Source organism: Pelmatolapia mariae, linkage group LG3_W (genome assembly GCF_036321145.2).
Source record: "Pelmatolapia mariae isolate MD_Pm_ZW linkage group LG3_W, Pm_UMD_F_2, whole genome shotgun sequence".
NCBI lineage: Eukaryota > Metazoa > Chordata > Actinopteri > Cichliformes > Cichlidae > Pelmatolapia > Pelmatolapia mariae.
In genome coordinates, this window is record NC_086229.1 from 92,066,402 (window position 1) to 92,089,103 (window position 22,702).

The following is a 22,702-nucleotide window of genomic DNA, read 5'->3' on the forward strand; positions in this document are numbered from 1 at the left end:
GTGTATATGCTTGCCAATGTGGCATGAGAATGACAACAAGTCTGACATAATAAAGCCTTCCTAACACTTCTCATTTATCTGTTTTCATGCAGGCTTGCCTGCTTTAGGGTGTGTCCACATATTTTCACATTTGAGTATTCCCCGCTGTATTCAAATGCTGTTTGGATGATGTGATGGCCCTTCAAGAGAGTAAAAACAGAAAGGGGATAAATGTCTGTCTGAGCTGTTCGGCCAGGTCGTATTGTCTGCAGCTGTCTGCTATTGATGGCGTCTCATTGCTAGCTTAAAGATGTCTGAGACACAGACAAAACAGGATATACACAGTTGGTACCTAAATAAAACACACTTCCTCAAGCACACAGTTAGGTGTTGCTGGAAGCTACAATAAAAACAGCAATTAGTGCTCATCACTAATGGGGGGGGGGGAGTTGGCTGGAATGTTTGTCAAATTTTCATAATAAAATAAGAAAGACAAAGTCCTCTTTCTTTAAAAAGACATTTAAGATAATTAAAGTTCTATGTGGGACTTTACTCATCCCACATATGATTTTCAATGATTCATCTTCAACTTGGAGGGTTACGTGAATCCAGTGAAGTGTTTCAGAAAATTAGCTTATCTGGTCCAACCGCATTCAATTTATTTATATAGCAACAAATTACAGTTTCCTCAACGCGGTAAAGACTCCATAATAATACAGAAAAAAAAGACTACCCAATCAGCCAGCACTTGACGATAGTGGGAAGGAAAAACTTTATTTTAATTCTTACTAGTGCTGTCAAAATTAACGCGTTAACGCAGATTAAGCCGTCATAACGCTATTAACGCATCTGGAGTGAAGAATGACTAAAAACCCCTAAAATGTTTCTGTAAACGGATTTCGGACAGTTTGTCCAAGTAGAGTTACCTTCGCACATGCGCAAATGGGCAGTTGATCTGGTAGTGATGGGCAGCTGAACCAATCCACTCAATATGGAAGATGATAAACGCACATTGGCCCTTTTCGATGGAAAATTTGAGTATTAAAAAAATAACAAGACGGAACAGTCGACCGACATAAAGCATTATGCACATTGTGCAAGAAGGAGTTTTCTTTCCACTGAAGCACTTCCAGCTTAAAATATCACATTGACGGAAGTAAATGTTAGCCGGGGATGCTGCTAGGACTTTGGCGCGTCACCCAGCTTGTGATAAACCACTCACGGAGCATCGGGAGCTCAGTAAGCCTAACTCAGACATATTGACTGACACAATTGCTAAGTCGATTGCAACAAACTGCAGACTGTTAATGTCGTTGAGAACACGCGGTTTACATAGCTTTGCTTCCTCGTCTCATGGACTTGAAGTGCTTCCCCAAGAGTGACAGAGAGAGTGGATAGATGTTTACAGAGATTTTTGTTAACATGAATGCTCAAGATGTTCAATAAACATCTTAAGTGTGTATATCATCCCTTTTTTCTCGAGTCTGCTTGTTCATGCAAAATGAAATGCGATTAATATAGAATAAAAATGAATTACATTTAATCATGATAAATCAAAATTAATCCACAGTAACCCTGTAATGAATCTGATTAAAAATTTAAATTTTTTGAGAGCACTAATATATATTACATATTAGTGTATACTTACCTATTAGTATACAGGTTTTTTAAAAAGTTGTATTTCACAGGAGAGAACCTGTGCTAAAAGACTGAAGAAAACTATTCAAATTCTCTTTGAATTTAAGCATACATTCTTTGTGTTTATTCTGCATTTACTTCATTATATTGCATAAATGTCTGTTACAAGCTTAAATATAAAGTTGAAAAAGTGTAATTGCAGCCAGGCTATTGATCAAGTAATTGCGATTAATCGCAATTAATTACAGAAAATTGTGAGATTAATTAGTTAATTTTTTTTAAATCTATTGACAGCACTAATTCTTGCTAATTTTAACAAGAAGAAACCTCCAGCAGATTTAGGCATAGGGAGGGGCAGCTATCACCAGCTTGGGTTGAGGGGAGGGAGACAGATCCAATCTGAGTCACAGGTTTCAATTCAATTCTTATTTTGTTTCTAACATTTTTCTGTTTTTAATCTAATGCAGTCCCCAGAAGCTGTTATATTTTTTCTATGTCAGTTTTTCTATGTCAGTTGTTAATAATATTTTGATGTTAATATCTCAAAAAGTATATTTTTTATGTGCTGTCAGTTGGTTTCTAACAGCCACATGGGTCTTGCTATCTTCTCATTCATTACCCTTTGAGGCTTTTGCAGATGTTCCCTTTTATGTAATGAAAGCTCTTGTTTGTGATTGGCATTTGGGCCTCACCTGGTTTCTATATATTGTCACTCCTCTTTGTTTCAAATTACGCTGATGATGGCTTATCTTTGAAACCCGTCTAAATATAGTGAAATACATTCATTAGAAGGTACTTGTACTGTCTTAATCACTTTAATAAGTAACTGCTGTCACTTGAAAGCACGCTGTCAGCTGTATATGTTGAATATATGTTACTAAGACTGTATATGTTACTAAGACTATGTATATTATGGTGAACCTGCAGAAATCTTGATAGAGCTAGCTGAGCTTTGAGGTTTCCTTGCTTCAGATCTGGCCACTGTTAACCTCTTGGCTAAGGTCCAGGCTAAAGGCAACTGATGATAATACTGTAATAAAATCAGGGGCCATGATTCTCTTCCATGAAGCATGCACTGAGAGAAAAACCTAAAATCTTAATGACCATTACACTTTGTTGAATTAGGCTGCTACCACTCCTTTGGGTGTCTCCTCTTTTCTTTGATGTTGAATTTTCAACTGTGGATTGAAAAACGCCATTGCCACGAAGCCTGCTATGGTTTATTTTATTGGCATACTCAAAAGTTTCAAACTTCTATCACTCCACATCTGGAGGTTTTAATAACTAACCGAACCTGACTCCCCACCTAGCGCTCACAATGCTGGGATAATCAGCACATTTAACAGGCCAGATTCGTTGGAAATTGAATTACTGTGGTCATGCTTTAGATTTATAGATGGGAGGAACAGCCAAGCACGTTTGGGTGGGGTAACGAGAACCCTTACATAGCTCCTCTGACTGTTGTGTGTTGGTATTAGCATACTCACTGAATACTTGGCATGAATCACCTCAATTTGCTCATTTTTTCAAACCAATCATAAAAGCTCTTCATGAAGGAACAGCTCAATCAGTAAAGTGTGACAGCTTAATAGATGCTGTCATTATTGACAAATCAGACTTTTTAAATTAATAGCCGCAAAGATGACGTTTTTTATTAACTATTTTGTGCCATACAGGATATAAATACAGTAATCTGTAGCATGTGCCATAATATGCAGTGTTGGTCTACACAACAATAATGGCCAAAACTATTTAAATATGCTACAACTTGCAATAAAAAGGAATCATCTGTTAAGTTAAACAAAAACAAGCTGACCACTGAGTGCAGTGCACTTATAATCTTGTGATGGCAATGCAAACACTGCCACTTTATCACTTGATAACAGAGGTAAAGATGGAGGTAGTGGTAATGGCGGGGCGTAAATGTACAGACAGGGAGTCTGCTGGTCAGTGTAAGATTAAACTCCAGGAAGCTGCCGACACTTTAGCGACCCCAACCATTGCCTAGCAACCGGAGCGTGTGTTGACACCAACAGCAGTCTGACACAAGAATCGAGCTGGGAGTCTGGCCTGGGAGTGGTGAAAATACACACTCAAAGTCACATGTGAAAAGAAAAAAGAAAAACATCCACCACCCACCCACAAGCACACACATGGAACATGCTCACATTTCAAGTTTCTGACACTTGCAGCTACCCTCCCAGATTATGTACAAAGAAAAAATCCCCTCACTCCCACCCTACCCCTCAATTACACACACACACAATGCACACACACTCACACTCGCACCTACAGCTGGTTAGCTTTGACCAACCCATTAATAATGACTGTATTGCTCAACTGTAGATGTGCTATCACAGTACATAGAAAAACAATAAACCAATGCTTTTTTATTCAGTCCTCTAAATCTCAGCCACATGGTGTCTAACTAGATACTCTTGCTGGCATTACCCTGGCCTCCAGTAATGCTGTGAGGATTCTTGGAGTGACTATTGACCAGGATATGTGCTGCAATATGCACATTAACACACACAAAATTGCTAAAATTTGTAACATCCCATCTCATTGTGCAGTTCATGCATGTGCATTACGTCTTGGCTGTGGCTCTGATTTGGTGTTACATACCTTTGCAGATGAAACACTTGATGTGAAAGTGTTTATTCTGAACTCGGAGTGCCTCCCCTTTGCAGGGCTTTCCACAGTTCTGGCAGGCGACAGGTCCTCCACTGCTACCCTGCTTCTGTTTCTGCTTTTGTTGCTCCAGAGGGCTGTGGACAGCCTGCTGCTGAAACACTGGAGGGGGCACACACAGGGACACAGATAAGGAAATTTTAGATTATACTGTAGAAGATATAATATGTAAGTACTGTGTTTGGAGTTATACTCCTAATATATGGTAGAAAACTGCTTATAAGGTTGATAAAATCCAAAATGATTTGTTTAATTTCTATGAGCCCTTTATTCATATCTTATACTTGTATCTCATGAATAATAAACACCTAAAAATCTTATGTGCAATGTCAGATTTCATTGCTAAAATAGAAAACAGTGCTTTGATCCAAAAATATCCAACTTGACACTCCGAATGTGACACAAAGATATAAATATAACATTCTCATTTGTTTTTCTTTGTTCTGAGTCTCAACGCTGAAACAGGTTTGTTAAATTCATAATTTACTGGCAGGTAGGATTGTCTTCTTACTCTACTCTCCATTGAGCCATTTGCTATCTTGAGCAATATGAAGGCGTACAATTCAGTGTTTCAAATCATCACACAAATCATGTTAGAGTACTACAACCTGAGTCAATACTAATCTATTTTTTCAACAGGGACTTCATGTATTAAGGGGGTATAAAATCCAAACCTACCTGGCCCTATCTGAAAAAGTTATTTTGTGATCTTATTGGTCAGCAGTGGTTTTAACCTTGGAATGCTTCCATAAATGCAATTTTTGCTTAGTCTCTTTGTTATTGCTGAATCATGAACACTGACATTAAATGAGGCAAGTGAAGACTGCAGTTCTTTAGATGTTTTGGGTTCTTTTGTGACGTTGTCAATGCATTGCCAATGCAACGTAATAATGGCAGGCCAACCACTCTTGGGAAGGTTCACAACTGACTACCACAGGTTGTTCCAAGTTTCCTCAATTTGAGGATAATAGTTCCAAAACCTTAGAAGTGGCTTTGTAACCCGTTCCAGACTAATATCAATAACTCTGTTTCTCAGCAGTTTCTTTAGACTATGTCATGATGTGTTGCTTTTAGCCTACTTCAACTTGATCTAATAGATCTGCCAGTAATCAGGCCTGAAAAACTACTATTAGTATGTCGGAAGGGACAAATATTCCTTCATGGCACTATGTTTTGCTAACAGGCACACAGTAGAAATCATATAAAGTCTAAATAAACCCTATAGTAAATGGACTTTACAACTTCTTCCTTCTCTTTGTTTGTTCCACACAGAAAGGAGGGAGTGAATCAAGATAAGTTATTTCGACACCAGCAAAGAAAAACATCAAACCAGCCACAGTAACAAAAACCAAAACACAGACACACACACTGTAAGACCCTGACATGTCCATCCCAACAGTTCTATCAATACACCTCACCCCTTTGCCCTTTCATCGTAAGCCTAGCAGAATAGGCTCGCATGCTGAGCTGCCTTTCAGTACTGACTGGGAGATCAGCTAAACAAAAGGCCCTTTGTGTTCTCAGGAAACATTTGTGTCGTCAGACCGGTTTCATCAGGCCTCCATGGTTACCAATAATTGGGCTCCGAAAGGGGAGTTCATCAAATGAATTGATTCGGAGAAAGAGAAAAACAAAAAGAAGAAAGCTCACGGATAATAACAGTGAGCCACACAGAGCTACTTTTTGGAAGCTAACCAAGAACTTGTTGCTGGTAAACATTATCGTTCATTCCACTTTACTCACTTCATTGGAAGTTAATTAGTTGTTCTACTGGGATAATGTTGTATTAATGCCACAGTGTTTTTCAGTTCAACTTAACTGTGTAATCTAGTAAAATGAAGCCAGAAAAAAACATTTCCATAGAAAGTCAAAAGAAAACTTTTCAGTCGAATCCAAATAATTCATTTTCTATCATTCTTTATTGATCTAATAAAAAACTCTAAATAATTAACTTTGAGAATGACATGAGAAGATTGATACGAGCCTCATATTTATCAGCAAGCAGATTAAACACACAAAATAAGTATGGCACTGTCTTATAAAAGACAGCCATTTATGTGATAAGAAGCTTGTCTGTATGACTAATTCTTTATGAACACATTTGTACACCTGTTAACTACTGCTAACAAATTAGCAGATTGCAAACTAGAGTTAGGCATTGTTCAGTAAAAGTCACAGACATTAAAATATAAAATCTCTTAACTCTTACTGAGACATCAACAAATCAAGCAACTTTCATCTAAGTTGAGTGGGGATTAGCTATTAATGCTGTTTGGTTTGGTTTAGACTCGAAAACTACTTGGCTAGAATTAAGAAAAGATCATTGGTTTATTAGGATTAAAATACAACCTTTGACAATATTATTCGCATATTCAAAAGCCCTTTGGTTTAGGTTAAGCACACCTTATGCAACATTAGTTGGTACAGAAGTGTACCCAAGCGCCATTACTATAGGAATGATTATCACTTTTAACAACCAATTAATGGCCAGATAGCATTTATAGCAGTGTGTGTGGACCTACACTAGTGCTAAATGTGAGCAACAGGACATTCTAGACACTAACCATTTCTTCTTAGTTTAAAGAAAGGACATTCTTTAACTGGATCGCTAACTTGAAAATGCGCTGACACCCAAAATGAATAATGAGAATAATAGGGATTTTTAAAAATGTTGTCATGTGCAGGAAGTGGGACTTTGTTGAAGCTACCATGCAGAGCATATATGGGCATAGCAACCAATAAAGACAAGAATTTAGGAGGGGAAACTCTTGAGTCCTTGTTTGAAAAAATACATAAAAAGGTCCAGGACCATGCTAATTGGAACCATCTGGAAAAGACAACAGCCCAAAAGTGAGAAAGTGTCGGGAGGAGGGAGGGCAATAGGGATTTGCCGTAACAGGGAAGCCTGGAGGGGTTCTGCCTTCTGATCTGACCTGGCATGTGTTGCTGAACCCTTGCACCTGTTGGGAGGGATCCAGTGTCCAGTGTCACTACTTCCTATTCAAATAGCAAACAGAAGAGGAAGGCAGGGGTGAGGAAGAGACAGGAGCTGATCATTTTTACCAGATGTAAAATCTGGCAAGTTGAACCAGGCATTCAGGCTGTCAGCAGACATTTGTAGCGGTATGTGATAAGGGTCCAATATTCTGTCTGTGCAGGGATTGAGCAATTTACTGTTTATATTTGATGCAGTTAGCTGACAAAAATAAATAAAGAGTGGTCTGCTCCATCCATGTTAAATTACTGCTAAGATCCTTGATCGGTTGCTATTTCCATCTTCGTGTTTCAAAATGGCAAATAACCAATCTAACAATTAATCATGTTGTTGTTTTGCAATAATTCTATTTAGCCCAGTTTGATAGTATGCCTGCCAGGAGATACTACCATTTGTTGTAAAAATGAAAATGAAACAACCAATCTATTTCTCAGAATGGACCACATAATCCCTCATTTAACATCATCCAATGATTAAATGAAAAATAAATCTTAAAATAAACTCACAAAGTGCACTTGTATATATTTCTGACCAAGTCATTTCTGTCCCTGCAAGTAACAACCACTGCAGAGGTTAAAGGTTGAGAGTGGAAGTACGGGGATTTTGAAATAATTCATTTGTGAAAATGTAATAAATTTCTATTCTGTGAAGGAAGACAGAAAGTTACTATGCTGTGAGTGGAGAGTCTTCCCCAGGAGTCCGCTACTCCTGCCAGTATCTGATCTTCTCCAGGGGGCCAGTTGTCCCCATCATCAATCAGTTTCACTGGTGCCTGCGTTGGCTGACAGGCGCTACTGCGCTACTGATGCTGTTATCCCAAAGGTCGCGGTCGGGTAGGAAACACTATCTGTGCAATGCAACACACACACACACACACACACACACACACACACACACACACTATATATATATATATATATATATATATATATATATATATGTATATATAGATATAGATATATTTAATATGTGTGTATAATACGCAGAGGCCATTGCTGCCACATATAAGCAGCCTTATCTCTAATGCCTTTTCAAGAAGCCATGGTCCAGCTCCTAAAAATAGTGTTCCCTCACACTCACAGGGATCCCATGATGCTCTGCAGCATTCCTTGTGTGAACCATCTGCAGAGGCAGCAGGGGTGGGCAGGAGATCATTATGTTCACAGAACCACAGCAGTAGTACTTTGAGGTTGGTGAGCTGCTGACCTTGGGGACTTTTCATTTTCTTCTTCACACATTTGAAAATATTTGTAAAATCTTTGTAAAAAGCATGAAAGGATCAATGAAAATTCTTTCAACTATTACTTTAAATTGTTAAAACAAATGCTAAAATGTACTTAGGATGCTGCAACGCATCTTCTAGAAAAGCTACGTAGCTACCCAGGTGTTCACAGACTGACAGTTTTTTTAGGTGGAATATCACAGTATCAATAAACTACATGTTTCTTTAATGAATGTGGAACATTTCTGAAGTATATTTCTGAAGTAATACAAAATCAACTTTCCATGACAACAGAGGTTTAAGAACACTAGTGATTGTTACCAGATTATTTATTTTAGTATCTGAATAAAACGTTGACTATGTCAGCATAGTCTCTGCACCAGAGGTGTACGTGTCAAATTTCTGACCAAAGTGGTAAGTGATTCAGTCCCAGAAAACCCAGAATAGCCCGGAATGTTTAGGAGACCTATTAAACTAAATTCTGGAATTCAAATACTTTTATTGGGTGTATTCACATCCTCTTAAAGTTATATGCCTAAATAATATGATCAACAACATGTGAGATTTTTTAAGGGCTCGCTGACACCTTGCTTTACCTTGAAATTGCCATTACTTCACTGCTAAAGAGTTTCCTGTCCTTCACCCTAACAGAACACTCCCTCCATTATCTCACCTTTATTAGAAGCCAAGAAAAAGACGCAAGGCAAGCGTCATTGGCAAAGTTCACTGAATATAACCCCAGTGGTAAAAAAGAGGAACATGCAGTTTTTTGAATTTAGTCAGACATTATGATTTAGGATTTTCCCTGCTTTAAGCCGTCACATCCACCTGTGCAATGATGCCTGCAACCTGACCCATGTGGCACTGGATCTCTGACCATGAGGTCAAACACTACAAAAAGCAGACCTTCAACCTCTCTGGCAGATGACACCAGAATACTTTTGCTGGCTTAGTTAAGGCAAACAGAAAAGTGCAAGTGCTGACTACCAGTTTTCATAATGCTATGTATTATTCAAGTAACCAGAATAACCACCAGGACATTATTTAAGCAGTCATAAACCTCCATAATGGCCCAAAGCAGAGCAAGAATAGGCAACTACTATGCTTTCGTCTGAATGTGGCCTTTGTGTGAGAGCATATGATTCTTTGCCCTTCCTGTGACAGCTGGCTCAGTGAATAGTTATTCCACGTGGATGACACAACCCACTGATATGATCCCATGTGTTACTGCAGGAGGCTGCACTGTAATATGTCCATGAATTTGCCTCATTATAAAACAGTGCAAGGTAACGAGCACACTATGTGTAAACTATATGTAAGCTTTATAGCGTACTTCCAGCTTGTCCAAAGGTTCCATCTCCCATTTCATGACTTTGACCTTAAACAGCTGAGGTCAGTTTTCTTGCCCTCATACGTCTTCAGTATGAACCTGAAGGCTATTGCAGTTGAATAAAAAGGTTCTTAAAGAGGAATATCTCACAGAGTCAGTGAATAATCTACTGCCTCTTTTTTGATGGTATTTTATTATATTTTTAGAAAAATTAGAAAATATGTCATTATTGATAACAGAAGGGATCCTTGATTGGCAGACAACCTGCTGGTCTTCTAATCCAGAGGCACTGTCTTCGATTCCCATTCTGTAGAGGCAATCAAGACAGCGCTTCAACATCCAGAGCCTTGAGGAACTCAAGAATCTCATCCATCCTAGTGGTCCAGCTACTGGAGAGCTTTTTGATCACTTCAGCAGTCACTAAACTGCTCAGCACATCACCATATAGGTGTACACAGTATACTCATATGTTAACTGTTCATCAGCAATTAAGCTGATTAGGGAGGAATTAAAAGGAAAGTCTGGACAGGATGAAAGAGTTAGGGTAAAGGAAGGATAAATTATGGTCACAGCTTGAAGATGTGTTTGAGAGGGGAGCAGTAGTTGGGCTCAAACCCGTTATCACCATCCACAGGACAACTCTACATTGAACTGCATGAATGTAAACATAGTCACTGAGTGTGCACACTGATCTCAATCACACATGATTCACCTGTTACTATACAATTTCATTGTAACAGAATTTAAAAGCACTAATTGCCATAGTTGACCAAGTGTTGATTGAGGCAACAATTTAAAACCAATACTTAATATTTCTTTGATAATATTGACAATACGGGGTCTATTGAGAATGAAAGAACAGAAAGTACATCGACTCTATCGTTTTATTAACACCCCCTTGCAGAAGGTGCCGAACAGGACAGGAACTTTTTTTTTTAAAGAACATTGAGTGAAATCAAAAACCTTCTAGAACCAATCAAGAAACAGTCTGACAACTCAGCAGTCATTATGGATCGAATCTTAAAAGCTACTTTTAAACCACCATATAAAGGAGAGAGCTATAACTTTAATTTCAAGGGTCACTGAGACACACAAACTGTACGTTTAAAGTGAAGTAAGACTGATCACTGTTTGAGTCTGTGCTTTTATGGCACACTGTCCAGCAGACAGCTGTACTTAAACATAGCAGACTAATTTGTAGCTAAAGAACCAGATCTTTTCTCGGGGACTTGGTGGAGACCAAATCCAAACTAAAAGTAGATTTAAGCAATTTTTTTTTCAAGTAGAAAGAAACATACAGAGAGAATGCTAATACTGTTTCCTAAGTACTAGGAAACAGTAATAGTACTACAAGTAATACTACTAATCAGTATTTAGTTGGCATCAACAGACTGAATAAAAGAAAAAACACCGACTTTTAATAAGAAATGCAGATTTATATTTTTACCAATGACTTAAACTTTGCACTTATGTTTATTTAAGGCCCATGTGATAGAGCTCCATTGTTGTAAGAAACTCAGTGAGTCACATCCCACATACACCATACTAGCTCACTACATTTATATTTATACACTGCTGAAAACAGTCTTCAATAAATGTGCTATTTTCCACTTGTTATATAAAAGTAGTAAGCCTTTTTAAAAAACGCACATTTTGACACATTTAACAGATTTATATTTTCAACAGGAACCAGTGAGGTTTAGAGTGATTTGCACATACTGGTTACTAACGTGTGAGGCGCTTTGGTCTGGGCAGATTGTGACAGAACATTAGAATAACACCAGCTTTATTTGACCTTTGTAATATCTGGTTTTATTTCTTATTATGAAATGTCATAGTAGTGCTAGTAAAGTGACCAGCACACAGATGGTTTGTTTGCTGGCACGTCTGGAATAGTGACAGGCGTCGTTGTGACTGGTGAGAGCAAGCCAACCATTACATCACACATCCAGGATACACTGTCCTTGGTGGGGACTGAGACACAGTCTAGAGTAGAGTGTATGTCTGTTCCTACTGACTCAGTGTTTACCTCTCATATCTGTAGTGCATTCTTGTGTACATGTCTTCTACATATATGCATATATGTAGAAGCACATGGAAATAAGATAAGATAAGATAAGATGACCTTTATTAGTCCCACAGGTGGGAAATTTGTTTCGCTACAGCAAAAGTGCAAAGTTATGTAGCAGAAATTTTATAACACTGGAATGCAATAAAATGAAATAAAATACTATATACAATAGAATAAAATAGAATAATATATACAATAGAATAAAATAGAATACAAATGCTATATACAACTGAGTAAGAAAATACAAAAGTACAACTTTGTCAGAAAAAGAATTGCACATATAGCAGTCTTATTGCACATGCGTGGGTTTGAAATGTGTGTGTGTGTGTGTGTGTGTGTGTGTGTGTGTGTGTGTGTGTGTGTGTGTGTGTGGCTGGGTGTGTACCCTCACCATCAAACTTAACAAGCTTTGTCACATTGTGATGGCAATGCAGCTTTATACAAAAAAATTAATGCTTCTGTATTTACAAAGCAACACACTTTAGCTGAATTTTGAAAAGAAGATAGTGGAGAGCAGGAGACATTTACAGGGTGTTTATGAGGAATGGCAGTAAGGCTTCTCTTTATAGCCAACTGGGTGGAGGTCAGTAATGAAAACTATATTTACTCCAGTACTTAAGCTTTGTTCTACTAAGATACTGTAGTAGTATTTTATGTTTTTGCATCATATTTTAACTTCATGACATTTATGTGATAGGTATAGCTACAAGTCAGTCAAAATTAATCAAAAACAAAATATTCTAGTCATGTCATATTACCATTCATAATAACATACAGTATCAGGTTTAAATTAGCTTAAACTCAACAAGCCAGTTACAGGGAGCCAAAATCTTGATGCTATTTCAGAGCTGGCCACGCTTATAACGAGTTCTGTTTTTGTTTTTTTGTAAATAAAAACTTCTCAAAATGTGACGTGTTTCCGATGCTTGTTATTAAAAGACAAATATGAAGCACTAATTACTTGAATTTAACCAATTTTATATAAAATCCTGGAGCTCCCATCTCACTTGATTCTAGAATCAATATCCATAATGATATCTTCAAGTTTGTCTGATATATTAGGTTGGTAAAATCAGCTGTATTGCTCTGTTTTACCTGGCACAATAAGAGCTGCGTCTGAAATAGCCACTTGGCTCACTATTCTCATTCTTTTGATTTAGAGCCATTTAACCAGTGACTGTGTAATGTTTATGTTTTTTGATAACAGCAGATAAAACTGTAACTGTGATATAGCTAAGGTCATGGTACACTTCCTCACCATGGGCAGGTGAGGAAGAGTACATGTCTTTTTACCCTGTAGGTACTAGCTTTCATTAAGGGATACTAGCGGCATCTTTTTTGGTGAAAAAACCTTTAACACTGCAAAAATGGGCATTGACTCAGCTTTGAGCTAACTGAAGTGCACACGAATGAGAGTGAAGTTGTCAGCTGCATGTATGTATGCATGCTATACATTTGAAATGACCAAGAAAAGGCACACAATGCAAGCTCACTTTCTTTCATTGAACTCAACAATGAATGAGAAGCCTCTTTAGCTCCTTTTTCTTTACTGCTAAATTTTAAACTTTATATATTTGAAATCATCAATTAATATAAACATGTGTAATTTATCATACTACTTGCAGATAAGCTTGTTTTGAACTCTCACCGCAAATTATAAGTCATCATAGAGACATGGGAATATTAGTAGATGATTTACACAATAAAACATTAAAAGATGACAACTCCATAATTTGGTATAATACCAACAACACTGGAAATACGTATTGGAATTATTATAGGGATTTCTTCTTAGCAACCTGCCCTCAGACCTTTGTAAGCCGCCCAAATGGCTAATGTCCCAGAGCTCGAGATGCGGGAAATGGACCAAGACAACAGTGTTGTTGCCAGGGATGTTGCAGGCAGGCTGCATATCAACCTGCAGTATAAGCATTCAGCTTGCTGCCACAGGCTTGTTGTCGTTCACATTCACATTCAAAGAGAAAGTGCCCTAAGCTCCAGACCAGGATTGCATAACATGAGGGCGGCTTGGTTGTATTCAAAGTTCATTTTAATAGAAGCACATATATTCCTACACAAACACCATGTATCGAGAGCTAACTTAAAAATGATGTTCTATGTCTGAGTTGCAGTTATTAAAGTAAAAAAACAAAACAAAACGATAGTATTTAGTATGTGAGTGATGAGTCCGCATACCAGTGGTTGTAAAAGGTAAGTGATTATTAAAGACAATCAATTCTGTTACCGGCAGGTGAACACGTCACAAACAGCTCATTTAAGGATATTAAAGGTCATTATTACCTTTCTCCTCTGGCATTGTCCTCCAGCTGTCAGCCCAAATGTGATATACTGTTACGTCCTTTGCTGATAATAATTACAGACAAAATCCCAGAAATCTGTTCAGAGTACACTGACAGTGTTGCGACACATCCTCTGAACACGCTGCAGCTCTGGTGAAATTACAGATGGAAGCACAGAGTGAGCGTGCTGTCCGTCACTATCTGTGGAATTAGCAGTAGGTCATATGACTCTCTCTCTCGCCCTCTCTTTCTCACCTCTCTGAGGTATTGCAGCTATCTGTTATAAATAGAAGCATGTGGATGTTTAACAGAATGACACCTCTGAATGGTAATCTGTCACTGGGTGTGTCCCAGTCTTTCCAGTACACACCAAAATAGCTTCTGACAGCTCAGTGATAAGCTAACTGGTTTTCAGTCTGTTTGGTGGTAAAAGATGACGTTTAACAAAACAGTATTTATTATTATATCATTATATTATTCCCCACATATTTTTAGGTTGGTGATGCAAAGGTTCAGAATTTTTTCTATAACTGCTCCTGCAGATTAATCTAACACTTACTTAGTTGTTGTTAGTTATATTTGGAAACTGTCTTTAACTCCCCCAGTTAATCTGACCTGATATCTAAACAATATCCAAATAAGGTTTTATTGCTGTTGATTCAAACCTGCTTTATATACAGACACATAGGGACAGAGCTAATGTACTGTACAGAGAGATAAATGGATAAATAATGTAAACATAGCATTTAGCTAGCACTATTGCTAATTAAGGACAACTTAGATGAAATGTATTTAGTTGGTGATCTGCAACTTTTGCCTGCCTGACTTGCGTAAACACTTTTTAATGACTGACGACGTGTAGCATGACTTAACTCTCCGAATGATGCTTCATGACTCCGTAAACAATACTTACTGCCAAAACATAATAGTTGCGTGATATAACTGAACAATGTATGCACAGTGTAAAGAAACAATGAGGTCATTCTTTATTCAGCAGGTGTAGGGTCACCTTAGGGTAATGGTAAGGATTTTGGATCCTCTCCATGTTCTGGGCCTCCATAAAACAATGGCCACTTCCTCAGTGGTTAAGTAATCACTCATTAGGTACTAAGCCAGGCGTTTATAATACAACTGAACCAGACGATTTGAGAGGAATATTCTGCCATTATCATAATAACTTTTACTCTGGATGGAATTACCTGGGCCTCCAGTAACACTGTGAGGAATCTTGGAGTTGTTTTTTATCAGGACGTGTCCATCAATGTGCATATTGTGCATATAACAAATATGTAGGACAGTTTTCATCCATTTGCACAACATCTCTAAAATTAGAAATATCCTGTCTCCGAGTGACGTTGAAAAACTAGTTCATGCATTTATTACTTCTAGGCTGGACTACTGTAATTCATTATTATCAGGATGTCCTAAAAACTCTTTGAGAAGCCTTCAGCAAATCCAAAATGCTGCAGCAAGAGTACTGACAGGGAGTAAAAAGAGAGAGCATATTTCGGCCATAGTGGCTTCTCTTCATTGGCTCCCTATTAAATCCAGAATCAAATTTAAAATCATTCTCTACACATACAGGGTTTTGAATAATCAGGTCCTATCTTATCTTAAAAACCTCATAGTACTGTATCACTCCATTAAAGCACTTCACTCACGCCCAACTGGTCGCGGACGCCGCTCCCTGAGCGTAGTTCTGTTGGAGATTTTGTTCTGTTGAAAAGGAGTTTTTCCTTCCCACTGTAACCAAAGTGCCTGCTCATAGGTGGTCATATGATTGTTGGGGTTTTCTCAGTTTTCTTTGTATTATTGTAGGGTCTTTACCTTACAATATAAAGCACATTGAGGCAGTTGCTGTTGTGATTTAGTGTTACATAAATAAAACTGAAATTTAATAATAAATTTTCTTAAGTTAACATTTCTTAAGAGTTTAATGAATGTTTGGCAAAACACCTCAACATCTTGCATCTGAGTCCTTAATTTGCAATAGTGACAGGCATTTTTAAAGGTCTCTGGTGATCTCCTAGACTTGATTTTACATATTTGCAACATCGAAAAGTCAAGATAAAATGTTCTGAGTGAAATGCTGTGACAGTTAGCAACATTAATGGTTCTCCTATAATGAATCAGTGTGACTTTTTTTGGCATTGGACCGAGTTTATGATTGCAGCTTGCTAACCAAGCTAACTGACATTAGCTGATAAGTTAAAGTTATCGCTTTTATCCTAAATACTGGCTTCAAATAACCAACATGGTAACACCAAAACACTAATGTTAAAGCTTCAAAATTAGGAGTCCAACAGCACAATAGGTGATGTCACAATGGAACAATGAAATTGTAAAAATTTGTGCCTATGGAGGTACTGTATTCATGAACAGTGCACAAATTAAATGATATAAAAATGTTCTGTTCAGTTCACCAGAAGAACTCTCATTATTATCTCTGACTTTACAGCTACAACAGCACCATAGAGTTTTACTCTACGGTGCTGTTTTCACTCTTCTGACCTGAGGACATTATCTAACCCCTCTGGTTGATGACATAATGCTTGCAAAACTGACAGCATTCCCATGAGCATCATGTGAAGTGCTAATTAACAAAGTTAGCACGCTAACATGTTATGGCCACATGGTGAACATTCTCAAGATCTTGCTAACATCACCCAGCATGTTAGAACTAGCCCATGGTCTCCTGCTTGATTAACCTTTTAAGAGTATTCAGCATTAGCTTAAAAACAACGAATATCACTTGAAACCTGGTACACTTAGGACAAGCACAGCATGCATTCAAATCCTTGACATGACAGGTGAATGCCTGTCAAACCAGACCAGCTTGAGCCTACAGAGGAGGTTATTAAAAAGTACCAAAAATAAAAGACTGGATGTACCAGAGGACTGCATAACAACTGAGCTGCCTGTCAGTGAGCAGAGACATATGCCAGAGATACTGAGCATTTAGTGTGGCCTAATTTCTTCTCTATCATTGGCTTTATTGTTTCTCACATATCTTTTAAAGGTGCCTTCTTTCTTTCCCTATCTTTTGAAACTGTGATGGGTCATCACTGGAGCTCAGTAAATGGTAGAAAGCTTCAGGGCAACAGTGTGTATGGTGGACTGTGCCATGTGACTCAGCAGCAGGCACTGTGTGTCTGTGTTTATGCAAGAAAATACACAACATCTGCATTGCAAATCATCCAGTACCACCTCTGCCAAGTGGCATCTACTACAAATTCAAAGGGAGACCAAGACAGAAAGTGCTGCTGCATCCAAATGAGCCAAAATAATAAAGCCACAGCACAATATACAGACACATAATGACATTTATAAGGATCAGAATTCCAGATAAGATAATAAAAATGCAACTTCACAGTTTTGTCATAGGACTTTATGCAGAAAAAAGATACTGAAAGAAAAAGAATCATTCTGATCTTTACCCATCTAACAGAGAACACCAGCAATCTGGGTTTAACTTTAACCTCCTGAGACCCGAACTCTTCCACGACATGCATTTTTAATTTCTCTTTGATATTTGGGAAAATTGGGACCCGGTGAATGTAAAAACAAATAATTACCAGATTTTTTTTTTTTACATGATTTTTGTTTCTAAGAAAAATGAGAGCCACATATAAGGATATTCATTTAAAATTTCGATAGAACAGTAGCAGTATAATGTCCTCGTAAGTGGATATCAGTGGCCCTGTAGAGCACAATTGAGTATTTTGGTCTCAATAACCCAAAACGTGATGTCCACATATGTGGACGCCAGGTCCTAGGAGGTTAAAATAAAAACAAAAAAATTTCAGCAATCTTCACTGTTAAAGTGGCGGCTAGGGCACTGATATAAATCCTTAAAAAGCAACTGCATCAACAAGAGAACAAACAAAGCAACAACATAAAAAAGAAAGAAGAAAGAAAAATCAGCTCAGCCTGTGGAGTCTTTTGTAGCTTTGTCAGGATAAAGCGCTGAAAGGCAGGAAGGCAGATATCTATTATTATATAAAACATCTTAGGTACAGAGAAATTCTTTATCCCTTCTTTCCTAAGTGGAGAGTTATTGCTTGGATTGGCGATAAGGATACTTTGGGTGAATTACTATTTAGATATAGTATCTCAACATTTTTATTTGCTTTATTTATTCATTTATTTATTCATTTATTTATTCATTTATTTATTCATTTGCTTCAGGTGTTCTAACTAACTCACTGACTGCATTTGGCCCAAAACATCCTGTGCAAGTACACAAATCCTTCAAGCTATGAAAGTTATAACAGAAGTTATAACAGCAAGAGAAATTCATTTCTTTGGATTTCCTTAAGCTCAACTCTTTCTGCTAACCAACTGCACTAAAGTCTGTCTTTGGCTTCTTAATGACTAATTACTTGCCTCAGGACTGCTAATGAGAACGCACTGAGTATGATCAATATAGCTGGACATTCTTTTGGGGCCTTTGAATCCAGTTTATCATACCTGGGGTAGAGCAGGGCGACATGACCAAAAATATTTATCACGATATACATTTGAAAATTTGCGATAACGATATAACTGACAATATAATTGACACTAGACAAAGTACTTTACAACTCCACAACTTTATTAGTGCAAAAAAAAACAAAACATCAATGTATTTTCACTTAAACAAGCAGCTGTTTCTTATGTGCATTAAAGTTATATAAAAATTTAACAGTGCAAATGCAAATTCCTTGCTGACAGTTTAACCAAAAGGCATTTCCAGTGGAAATTGGCCGACATATCCTCAGCATAACCATGTATAATATCCACAAAACTTAAAAAGAGATTATACACACACAATACGGTAATATTATGTTGAAGCACAGTACGTATCACTCCACGAGGCTCCTGCCTATTTTCTGCCATGTGCGTATGAAAACAAAGGCACTGCGCATGCGCGTTTTACCCATATTCTATTACGATATTTCATTTTCTTATCGTTGCCCAACATTATACTGGTATTACCGTGAACGGTATGATATGGCCCAGCCCTAACCCGGGGTATCTGATATCTGTTATCGCCTACCTACCCTATCCTGACTGCAATCAGCAATCAGGATAAGCAGTCACACAAAGCTTTTTATCATTTCACTAAAATAGCCGAGGGTTTCCCCTGCAGGCTTACATGAAAAGGGGCGGCTGTATATGATCAATCACAATTATGGATGGGATTGCTGGAAGTAGAGTCGCTAATTTTACAAAGGAAGATAAAACCATATTAGAAAAATGGCAAGCAGTAAAACACAGAATACAGGTTTGAAAGCAATACAGCTGCTATAGACAAAGGAGCAGTGTCAGTGTGTGTGAGGGGAAAAGTACTATAGAGTAGTTTAGTATTAAAACCGCTGGTTGAATTTGTTTGTGCACTTCAGCCACATTGCTCGAATTTCCCAGAGGAACCCAACCGAGAGATTAATAAAGTTCTATCTTATCTCTATCTCTTAACCTCCTAAGACCCGAACTCTTTCACAGCATGCATTTTTAATTTCTCTTTGATATTTGGGCATATTGGGGCCCGATGAATGTAAAAACAAAGAATTACCAGATTTTTTTCACCTTATTTTTGCTTTTAAGAAAAATAAGAGCCACATATGAGGATATTCGTTTAAAATTTTGATAGAACAGTAGCAGTATAATGTCCTCCTAAGTGGATATCAGGCCCTTGTAGAGCAAAATTGAGTATTTTGGTCTAAATAACCCAAAATGTGATGTCCACATATGTGGACGCCAAGTCCTAGGAGGTTAAGAGTGAAAAAGACATTGGCCTAGGACCTCACCATGTTGTCCAAATTTGATCACTTCTGACTCCAAAAACAAAATGGTAGCAGATAAAACACTGAAACTTGGAGGGTTCAAAGTTCAGTTGGTTGACTTCACTGGGATATATGCATTTTTATGCCATTCACAGTCTGTGTATACAAGAATAATAATAATAATGTAATAATGTATACTTTATGGATCCCCGTGGGGAAATTCCTCTCTGCATTTAACCCATTTACTCAGTGAAGCAGTGAATATATAAAGTTGCTACAAACAAGTTATGTAGTAACTTGTTTGTAGCAACTTTGTGTATTACTACGTTGTGTATTACTACATAACTACGTTATGTAGTAATACACAAGAGCCACTCTTTGACAGCAGGTACGCAGATAAGATATGGGAAGAACTGAGACCTTGACCTTGACTTTAACTTTCTGCATTTTCCTAGATTTGTAACCAATTATATCACATATGAACAAGTATTTAATACTCTATGCTCTCATAGGAACGCGCTGAGTCAGTATACCAGAGGTTAATACCTGACTAGCTCACAGCACTAAAGTGAACTGTGCTATCATAAAGAGCTTCACATCAAAGGTTTAGATGACTATAAAACTGGGGGTACTGGAGGGGCAGATAAAGGATAATGCCACAAGAAAGCCCACTGAGGGATCATAGAACCTCCTTCTTTCTGTCTGTAAATATATAAGCACCCATGTGTGTGTGTGTGTGTGTGTGTGCCTCTGCAATGCACCATCACTGCTTATTCAAAGTCCAACTCCCATTTATAAAGATGAGTTAAACTGCACTAAGCAAAAAGTAGTTCCCCTTTAGAAACCCAAAACATGTCCTTCCCTCCAAGATGCAAGACATTAAGACAAATGTGTGGTCAGTTTGTGGGGACAAGATGAAAGGAAAAAAAACAAACACAAGAAATATGGCATACTACAAGGATGATCTTGACTTCAGCCATAGTCAAAGCTCTGCAACTGTTTTAAATTGTTTTAATGTGTAACATCTCCAGGAAATGTCAAGTTTCACTAGACAGGAGCTTAACAGGAAACATCGGGGAAAACAGCTGAAAATGTTCTGAGTGCGTTTAGAGCTGGGCCATATCATACCGTTCACGGTAATACCGGTATAATGTTGGGCAACAATAAGAAAATGAAATATCACAACAGAATATTGGTAAAACGTGCATGCGCAGTGCCTTTGTTTTGATACGCACAAAAAAAGCAAGAAAAAGCATGGCGGTGACGGAGAATGAGAAGGGCGAAAGCGGATTGTTGAATGAAACGGATGAACCAGGATTGGTTTGCAAAAATGCTGCAACTTCAGTGGTGTGGAACTGGTTTAGCTTTCGTCCGTCAGATACAAAACAAAGCACTATTTTTGATAGAGCATGCTAGCGGGCCGTCGTTATTACCGTATTTTTTGGAAAATACGACACACTTAAAATCAATCCTTTGATTTTTCTCAAAATCGACAGTGCCCCTTATAATCCCGTGTGCCTTATGTATGAACTCTGGTTGTGTTTACTGACCTCGAACGATTTTATGTGGTACTCGGCGCTCGGAAATTTGTCAAATGTTTCAGTACAACTTTGCTAAGGTACGAAGCCGCACCGCTTGATGGATTGTCGCAGCATTACGGCTATCGTAGGCAGGAGCCTCGCAGAGTGATATGTACTGTGCTTCAACATAATATTACCGTATTGTGTGTGTATAATCTCTTTTTAAGTTTTGTGGATATTATACATGGTTATGCTGAGGATATGTCGGCCAGTTTCCACTGGAAATGCCTTTTGGTTAAACTGTCAGCAAGGAATTTGCATTTGCACTGTTAAATTTTTATATAACTTTAATGCACATAAGAAACAGCTGCTTGTTTAAGTGAAAATACATTGATGGGGTTTTTTTTTTTGCACTAATAAAGTTGTGGAGTTGTAAAGTATTTTGTCTAGTGTCAATTATATCGTCAATTATATCGTTATCGCAAATTTTCAAATGTATATCGTGACAAATATTTTTTGTCCTATCGCCCTGCTCTAGTGCGTTGTCCTTTTATCATGACACATGATGAACAAACTTAAATGATAAGTTTTCAAATTTTATAAACGATTGAAGGTTTAAGTTTTAACATGTTGCTATGGACCTCTGTCCAGTAGTCCAGCCAAAGAAATGGTGTCACTCCCTAGTGGGCAAAGTTTTTATTTCAATGTCTTGTAAGACACAAAAACTTTAGTACGACAAACTGAAAATGTGCTTGCTGATGTACAAATACTCTGCAAACACAACTGAAAATCCTGGTGAATACAAAAATGGCATTTAAAGTTCATGAATCCAAATTACAGTGCAGATAGTTAGAAATCTGTGGGCTTCAAACCCAATCCAAAATCCCTAATCAGGATCAGGTTTTCACAGACTGTGTAATGATCCATAGTTAGCGGTTAGTGCCTGTTAAGATTTCCCATTGAATTTTAGTGTTAAGTCAAGTCTACCTGGATACAGCATACAAGATAACCCAATATTTATTATTTTGTGTATCTGTATATTGGAATTTAGAGATCTATAGTCTGTATCTGTTAAAGTGGATGAATGGGCAGAAATTTAGCGATACCATTTAGCACCTTAATTTCCAAGATCACAATTTCTCTGATCTGGGTTGCAGGGTTGTTCAGCAGTCTCTTTGTGAGACTGTAGAT

At 37.7% G+C, this 22,702-nt stretch overlaps 1 protein-coding gene across 1 annotated transcript in view; it reads right to left on the minus strand.

The window, feature by feature from the left end:
• ablim2 (actin binding LIM protein family, member 2) overlaps positions 1–14,526 on the minus strand; it is a 65,253-nt gene extending 50,727 nt beyond the window's left edge. The window contains exons 1-2 of the mRNA XM_063470284.1: positions 14,228–14,526; positions 4,243–4,410 (exon numbers count right to left, since the gene is read on the minus strand). Coding sequence (XP_063326354.1) covers positions 4,243–4,410; positions 14,228–14,243 — 184 coding nt within the window. The 5' untranslated portion in view covers positions 14,244–14,526. The remainder of the gene's footprint in view (positions 1–4,242; positions 4,411–14,227) is intronic.
• Between the last annotated feature and the right edge of the window lie 8,176 nt (positions 14,527–22,702).